The 8,827-nt window shown below is 38.5% G+C and overlaps 1 protein-coding gene across 1 annotated transcript; it reads right to left on the bottom strand.

Moving 5' to 3' along the window:
- Positions 1–2,992: 2,992 nt before the first annotated feature.
- LOC128259580 (carnitine O-palmitoyltransferase 2, mitochondrial) lies at positions 2,993–6,575 on the bottom strand. Its single transcript, XM_052992120.1, has 3 exons — positions 5,380–6,575; positions 4,047–4,841; positions 2,993–3,322 (listed from the first exon to the last, which is right to left on the bottom strand). The coding sequence occupies exons 1-3, from the start codon at positions 6,441–6,443 to the stop codon at positions 3,175–3,177; spliced, it is 2,007 nt and encodes a 668-aa protein (XP_052848080.1). The 5' UTR covers positions 6,444–6,575; the 3' UTR covers positions 2,993–3,174.
- Between the last annotated feature and the right edge of the window lie 2,252 nt (positions 6,576–8,827).

Below are 8,827 nucleotides of genomic sequence, written 5' to 3'. Positions count from 1 at the left end.
TAAATTTGATGTTAATTACCTGAGGACGAACGCTTGAACCAAGGACCCGCTTGGAAAGCACGTGGCTGCGCTTAAGTCCTTTTCGGTAACTGACACTTTGACATTCGAGAGCGTTTAAGGCGATGACTTTTGCGGTGACCGGTTAATTAAAATGTAGGTGAGCATGTTGTACTTATCAAAAAGTTTGCCTTTGACAAAGTGAAAATCGTTATGTTAAAAATGTTTTTAATTTTTAAGTAAATAAATATTTATCATAAATATTTAAACAAATTTAAAACACTTGCCTGAACCAATTTTTTTAAAGGAGGTAAAAACATAATCGTTTCAATAGATAGTTAGCATATATATATATTTATATATAATATTAATATTTCTTTGTAAACATTTTGTATGATAAAATAATTAAATTTATTTTATAAAAGCAAATTTATGTTTAATTTAAACCATGTTACATATAAATATAAGGCATTAAAAAGAATACATACATATTATTAAATCTCTTATTTTCCACGAATTATAAATCTAGCAAATAAATATATGTAATATTATGATGTTATATTTTATTTAAATGTTCAATATGAAATTTGTTGTATCAATCGGCAGATGTTTATTTTTATTTTCCACATTTTGTATCAGTGTATTAATAAAAAGAAAATATAAAACGATTGAGGAACATGTAACTTGTATTAATTTACTTTACGTATGCAGAAATTAGGTGGTTGATTTCTGAGTAATTAAAAGTGACGAAATAGCACAACTTTACCAGCATCTAAGAGCATGAGTTATTTGTCAAGAATTTCGAGGAAGTCCGGATATCTTGACCACATGTGAACTTTCCTTTGCGTGTGCCTACCAAAAGGGGAATTGTAATTTCCCGACACGTTGTCACATGTTCTGGCCATTAATTCGGCCAGTTCGAATTATAATTGGCCCGGCACCTTGTAATGGCCAAAACTGATTTCCATATTAATTGCTCATTAGCCCGAGGTGCGAAGTGTTGCTTGCTTTTTGGACTCAAAGTGCCTTAACATGCGGCAATCGGTTGACCACGCAGTGTGGTCGATGGTGTCGGTTACTGAGATGAGTTGCTAACAGCTTTTGTGGTCTTGCTGTTGCTTGCGGTCGAACAAATAATATTGAAGCCACAAATTGAACGGAAGCTTGCCATGAACAGAAGACAAGTACCAAACTCCAGGAGTGAAAATGCGGCCATAAATCAGTTTGCGGCTAGCCTTTTGCCAGGAAAAGTTTGCCAACAGATGCCCGTGCCTAATGATGCGTTATCCAAAAGAGAGAGAGTATAAATGTAATATTAATATTCAATTAGAAGAACAATTATTGATTTGTCCACCGCCTTTCAAAGGAATTTTGATGAAAAAGTTGCGATTTAAATGGCTGATGACTAAAACCGGAGCTCATCTGCAGGCAATGCACGTTAGGACCTTTTATTACGGCCACATGTCGCCTGTCCTAGGATATATATTATATCTACTATATACATGTATATAATGCCACAACTATAGTATGTAGCCAGCTTGTCGGACAGTGGAGTCTCGTTTTTGAATAATTTAATGAGCTGCCTGGCGACGGCGGAGTATGCGCAATATTAAATCCAGGCGACCGCACATTTATCATCAGGCCACATACACAATGCACACATGGTCTCCACATCCACATCCACATCTTTCACATCCTTGCCGGCACGTCAGTTTAATATGTTTTTAATTGTCCGCCATGGCTGGGAGAATCTACTTGGCTTTAATGACCTCTCCGCTGCGGGAATGTCTCCTTTTTAATTTTTAATGCCGCCCATTAAGGCGGAATCGTGTATATTGTATCAAGGGGGTCGGGGGAAGACCTCTCCGAGGGCAAGTTAATTAATTTTTACAACGCCACGCCAGTTGGCAACAAAATTTGGCGATAAATCAACTGATAATGTCGGCACATTTAGCGACATCCCCATTTCCCAGTCCATTTCCCCCGGCCCAAAATTGTGATAAACTTTTAGCCATGTTTAGACGGAGTTCGCGATTGACATGTGCGGGCGCACAAATCGAAAGTCAACCACTTTCAGCCCGAAGCATTGGGATCGGGGCTGCTAACACAGTTTTCTGGGTCAGCGTGTGGAAAACCTTTAATCAGCGACTTCTTAATGCGTGGGTTTCCCACATTTTCTTCGGGGTAAACAAGTTGGTGTGGGGTGCACACATCTTGTTAAAGTTGAGTGACAATGAAAGTTTACATAAGCTGATGGGAAAACTCACTCACTTGTTTGGAACACCCAAAAGGGTTGCTGCAAAGTCAAGCTGCTTTTGTTGACGTTGCTGCCTTAAAGAAAATATTTTTGTTTGATTTAAACTACATGTTTTCTTAACATAGTTAAGCCTAAGTTATTGAATTTGTATGCCTTTTCCTAAGAGACATGGATAGTTCTAGCTAAGTATTGAAATTGTTTACTATTTTCAAGTGGCTCTGAGCAAATCTTAATTTCTTTTAATGAAGCTGCCAGCAATTTGTTTTAAGGGGAAAATTAATTCTCGTTACATTTTTGTTTTATTTAAATTACGTTTTCTTTTGTTTCCTTTTTTTAAAGACATGCTTAATTATTGAATTTGTGTACGATTGTAAAGAAATAGTTAAATTACATTTTTTCTTTTTTATTTATTTTTCTTAAAATACATGATTAGTTGTTAAATTTGTATGCTTTTTAAAAGAGGCCCTTAGCAAACTTGTAAATTTCTATAGTTAAATACCTCTTTAACTCTTAATAAGCTTTAAGTAAATTTATTAATTTTGAATTCTTGTTACTAAATCCTCTTGCATTACTTTAAGGCAGCTCCCAGCTATTTCTTTTGAAAGGAAAATTAATTCTCGTTTTCAATTCCAATTGTCAGGCCTGCAGCATCCCAACAATATGCTCGCCAATTTATTATCCCATCAGCCGCAAAGGCCATAAAAGCGAACCGGATAAAAGCACAGACACACAGATGCGTTAGATGGGGCAGAATGTTTTCAGTGTATAATCTATAAATTGTAGAGCTAGGAATAAGATATTGCAATTCAGACACATGGGATACAGTGTAACAGCATCAAAATAAATCTCCTTGTTTTGTTAAAGCCATATTCATGAGGGGGTTGGTTGGTTTGGATCTTGGAATCCTGGGGTTTTTTTTTCTATTTCTTGCTTTGGCTGCCGCTTTGCTGAATAACAGCGCAAATTTTATCAAATGCCGATTCCAGACTGTCTATAAACACCTTCCCATCGGCCTGGTTTTTGTACGTGGTGACAATGGCGCCGGCAAAATCGTTCTGAATCGAATAGCTGAAAAAGAAAAATAGGTTATCACCTGTAGCAATTTGTCAAAGCATGTTGGTAAATGGGTACACACAAGAAAAAAAAAATCTTTTGGTTTATCCTATTCAAAAAAAAAAAAAAACAAATAAATAATTATACTATTTTTCGATTTTCATACGTTTTCTTGATGACAGCTTAATTATATCGTTGTCTGATTTTAATAATATTAATTCCGATTTTTAAAATGGTAATACAAAGTTTTATATCAAAGTGCACTAAAATAAATTGAACTGGGTATAAACATTTTTGACATTGCTTAAGCTTTCCAAGAATAATTAAAACTGTTAATAATTCTGTAAAATTCATTTTTAAAGCTACTGCAGCAAATCATTTTCGGAAAAAGTACTTGTTAATCTTTACTTGGTGTTGTTCTAAAATTGTTTTTAATATCTAACCTATATTTTAAATTAAAAAAAATATTTTTTGTATATCAATATTTTTAAAAGTGTTTTAAAGTGTTTTACCTATGACAAATGTGCATTTATAGTATTAGCTTGACAATATAAAAAATAGTTTTTAAAGTTACTTTAAAATTACTTTTTATTGCCATCTCCAAAGGCTAAAAATCTTCTATTTTCATGACCCCAGCTATACACGCAGTGTTGCAAACTTCTGCCTTAAATTATAATACCCTTTGCAACTGTATAAAAATACCCGAATCTCGGCAGACAAACAGCCAGCCTTGGCTTACCCAATTCCGAAGCCATTCCTGACCACCGGACCGAATGAGCCCGCTAGCAGGGCATCCGAGCCCAGCGTTGAGGTACTGATGATGTTGTTATTGATGCGCCTGTAGGCCTCAGTCTCGTAGAGATCGGGCAGGGGGATGCCCTCCTTTTGGGCAGTGTGTCGCAGGGCGAAGAGATGCCGATCGAATCCCTGGCCCATGGCTGCCTCTTTCGTAAGCTGTCCATGCACCTTGCTGCACTTGTCGATCATGGCCCGCAGTTCGCCGGCACTTGGCTTACTCCGCTCCGGCGAAAGGATGGCCTCGCAAAAGTCGCGCGTGGCATTGGTGCAGGGTCTCATCGTTTCCGTGCGACCATGTCGAAAGGCGGAGGTGCTGCACGACTCATAGCTGCCCACATAGCCATTGTGGGCCTGACGGTAGGCCAGCTGGAAGGACAACTGGATGATGGAGTCGGGACTCAGGCCAAACTGCTTGCAGGTGGGCTTGTTCATGTGCGGATACTTCAGCACATTCAGGTCCAGACTGTCCACAATGCTGGCATTCTTGTTGTAGGCCTCCGAAACGGCCGCCTTGGTGGCCTCATCCACCTCGAAGTTGATGGGTCGCACATTGCTGTAGTCTCCCTCGGCCGGAGTGTGCACTGTCTCCGTGGACACAAACGGCTGCTGCAGGGTGTCTTTGTAGAGCTCGTTGAAGTAGCGCAGCACAGCCACGCCATCGCCCCACGAATGCTCAAAGTTTATGGCCGTGGTGCCATCCGCGCTGATCAGCAGGGAAATGGACTTGTCGAACCACCTGTGGGTTAGAGAAAAGTGATGTGAATTATATATTTCTACCTTATTATTTATTTATTTATTTTTTTTAAAAAATGCAATATTATCATAATGCTTGCTTACCAATAAACAAAATTAGTTTAAAGAAAATTGGAAACTGTTAAATGAAAGCTTTAAATGCATTTTTAAATATACTGTAGTGAATGATTTAATAATAATTTTTATAAATTTAAGAAAATAACCATTGACCATAGTTAATCTGCACCTTGAATGATACTATAAAGGTTTATAAAATCTGATTTTAAAATTGGTCTAGCTTATCTACAGAAAAACATATACAAGTTTTTTGAGAGTTGCAATTCTATAAGATAATGGTTGATTTCATAAAAATGGTGCGGATATCTTTTCATTTTAACTAAACATAGTTAAATCTACTTGAATAGTCAGTTATTGCATGATCTGTTTAAGGGAAACACGAATAACAAACATTCAAAGATATGAAGCGGTGGGGGTACTATTATTTTGACCCCAACTGTATATAGTCTGTTATGATTTCTTACCGATTGTGTGCCTTTCCCGCCAGCAAATGCTTGAGCAAAGGTTCTTGATGATCCTCATTGAAGACCCCATCCTCCGGGCCATCCAGACAAACGCAGAACAGAGCCGCATCCACTTCGTTCTGGAGGAGATCGGCATTCTTAGGGTTAGAGACAAACTGCTCTCGGCTTTTGGCCCACTCATCGCGCTGTCCGGAGGTGAGGACACCCAGAGGAACACTGGCCGCATCGCGATCGGCATCTAGTTGGATCACAGCCCTAAGCCTGCCCAGAATCACACTGGGACTTTCGATGTAGCCACTGGAATCGAGTACGTTCAGGGCATACATATGGCCACGTCGCATGACGATGATGTGTTTGGAGTTGGGAGACTGGACGAGCTCGTCCTTGCCCAGCCTGGGAATCCTGGAGGTGCCAAACAATCGGCTATACTGGCTCATGTCCAGGGGGAAGGCCTTGAAGGCGTAGGAGGCATAGGTGGCCAGGGCCTTGGGAGCCACCTTCATCCACCGGCGGTAGCTGGCGGTGTCGCTCTTCTTGGCATTCATGTGGTAGACCTCCGGCTCCAGGAGATCCGATTGCAGGGAGCGCCAGAAACGCAGCGAACTGATGATCAGATTGGTGGCCCTCACCACCTGATCCTGGTACTCCGGCCGGGAATCGCTTTTCATCACCAGCAGGGGATTGTAGTTGAGTGGCAGTGGCGCCCGATCGGCCAGATACATGTCGAACCAGGGCTGTGATATGTAGCTGGTGTGCTTGTTCTCCGCATCATGGTTTTTGAGTTTCGCATGCAATTCCATGCCGATTCCCTGACGGAATTGTTCCACCTTCTCCTGGGTTTCCAATTGTTCACCTGGTGAAAGTAGTGGCCTGGTGGCCTCGAGGAAACGGTTGCAACTGTGCTCCAGCAGGGGAATAGGTAATCTCGGCAAGGAGCGCTGAAAATATAGCGTAGGCAGCTTGGAGCACTGCAAATATTGATAGTGCTGACCATGAGTCGTCGTTGTCCGCGATGAATTCGTTGAAATCCATGACAGATTGCGGTGCACCCTTGTTCGGAACATGGCTCTAAGCTCTCCACTCCACTCGATTTTCAAATTAAATTACAATTGTTTGTTAAACTCGAGAGGCGAGCGTCTCAAAGTCCAAAACAGAAAGTGCAACAACAACGAACAAATTCGCCAGCCACAACAGCTGTTTGAATTCGATAGGCACAGCTGATCGCCGATATCGATAACGCAGGGGGTGGTATTTTCATATGGTATTTTATTGTATTTTTGGCGGAAAGAAAGTAAAGGCGGGTTGTTTGAATATTATTAAAGGTAATAGTTAGGTTTCATGGTATGAAAACAATAGGAAGTTTTAAGGTTAAGGAATAAAAAAGCTAAACTTAATCTAGGATTTTTAAAAGAAATAATAGTTTAATTTATTATGTAAAAATCAACAGTTAAACACTTTGAATTTACGTATATATTTGACATCAACACAATAAATTCAATATATAGCTCGACGTTGGGGGAACTTTAATATTAACTGAAAACATGGCCCTTATGCTGTTAATTTATGGCATTAACACAATCAATTCAATGAATTGAATTTATGGAACTGAATTTATATTTATGGCATTAACACAAGCAATTCAATATGAAGCTCAATGTTAATGGGAATTTAAATATTCGCTGAAATCATCGCAGAGTGGGGTAAAACATTCAATTTTGAATTCCACATTCGTCTGACCTTCTGGATAACTTTTAGCATTTGCAAAGGGAAAAGAAAAAAGGGTTTTTGCGGATCTCCCTGAATTCCGCATAATTTCGCACTTGGTCCCGAAGGACTTCGTTTTCGTCTTCGTTTCCGCATCCCTTTTCGCCATTTAATGTGCTTCACTTTTGCATTTTCGCTGGCTTGTTAAATATTAACGCAATTTCACTTCGCCCAATTACACTGCAACCCATCCGCATCCACACCCACATCCGCATCCGCATTCGCATCCTTATGCAAATTTAAATGGCAAGGGGGGATTCCACCGCTCACTTTACTTAATTTGAGGAATTGAGGGGCAGTGGATTTTATTTCACCGACGCCGAGTGCAAATTGCAAGGACAAATCAATGGGAAGACATACATACTGGGCTACTCTCGTTAAATTCGACAGGGCATAAACATTTTATGCGAATTTTCATTTCTTTCTTGGCCCCCCTAATTTTAGTAAGCCGTTTATTTATTTGCCGCACCTGGGGAACATTGACCGAAAGGAGCCTTTGACTCACCACGTCTACAGGATGTCCTGACCCCTAAGAGTGTTCAAATTCCCATTCCCTAAAATCCCTAAAATCCCAATCCCCTCAAATAACCAGCAGACATCAACAGCGGGCAAACAAATAAACGCCACGCAAATGCAAACAAAATGCTGTTTATCCAAGGACCAAAATCGCCAAAAAGGTGAAAGGACGCTTAAGCACTTGAGCGCCTTCAAATCGAACAAATCGATGGGTAATTGCTATTGCAATTGCTTTCAGATTTTAAAGACCCATCGCGGCCTTAAATCAACTGGTGGGAAAGGTAAAACCTTGGTGTTTTACTTACTTAATATAACTTTTTATGAGAATTTTATTTGCTTGGGCATTTGATGCACTAAACGTTCCATAATTTTCATATTTTAAGTGTACCTTTATTCTTATTCACTAAACATTTCTATAAAAATAAAAGGTAAAGGTAAAGATTTAATCTTAAAATAGAAATTTAATTATTACAATACCTAAATGTTTCTTTCATGTTTATTGTTCTTCTTTAAATATTTAAGTATATTATGTAATTTTTAATTATTATAAAAGATAAGTTAAAGCAATGTTAAATTAAGATTAAAAACCTTACCCTACAAATCGATATCTTAAATTATTTGCATAATTTAAGTGTTACGTTATTTTGTATTATTTTATCACTTAATTTTATAATTCCTAACTTATTACATTCTTTCTTATTTTTAGATAGCTTTAAATTTAAAACTCAATTAAAAATTATGCAGTATGTATTGCAATAAATAATAAATAAACAAATTATTTTTATTTTTTTTTAATAAGTTTATAAAATGTAATCGCTTTAAGGCCTGCCAAAAATGTAAGCATAGTTTGGTTAAACTCTTTATTCGCAGTTTCTGCTATTAATTTTAAAATCAATGGAAGAGCTCTTGAATATGTTAAATATGCAGGCAATCTTGGCACTTATTATCAGCGAACGGTGGCACAAAAGCAGACTGTCACCGCCCCTAAAAAAATCTTTAAAAATCCCTTTTTTTCCTAGGCACAAAAATCAACATTTATTACAAGAGTCCATTGCCGGACAATAAAACTTTTGGCCATTCCAGCACGCACAGCCTAACCTTTTATCTTATTTTCCGCACCTGAAAGGTGTGCCGTATACGTCGCTTTCGACAGGTTGACAACTGCCAA

Source organism: Drosophila gunungcola, assembly GCF_025200985.1.
Source record: "Drosophila gunungcola strain Sukarami chromosome 3L unlocalized genomic scaffold, Dgunungcola_SK_2 000005F, whole genome shotgun sequence".
Classification (NCBI taxonomy): domain Eukaryota; kingdom Metazoa; phylum Arthropoda; class Insecta; order Diptera; family Drosophilidae; genus Drosophila; species Drosophila gunungcola.
Note: the sequence above shows the minus strand (reverse complement) of the source record. Positions and strands in the feature narration are given on the sequence as shown.

What these genes read in the sequence shown, in the direction of transcription:
- LOC128259580 (XM_052992120.1), bottom strand. Translation starts at nt 6,443, where the DNA reads ATGTTCCGAACAAGGGTGCACCGCAATCTGTCATGGATTTCAACGAAT. An exon ending in GCGGGAAAGGCACACAATCG is followed by an intron (nt 4,842 to 5,379) that starts GTAAGAAATCAT and finishes TCTAACCCACAG; the next exon opens with GTGGTTCGACAAGTCCATTT. An exon ending in AGGAATGGCTTCGGAATTGG is followed by an intron (nt 3,323 to 4,046) that starts GTAAGCCAAGGC and finishes TTTCTTTTTCAG; the next exon opens with CTATTCGATTCAGAACGATT.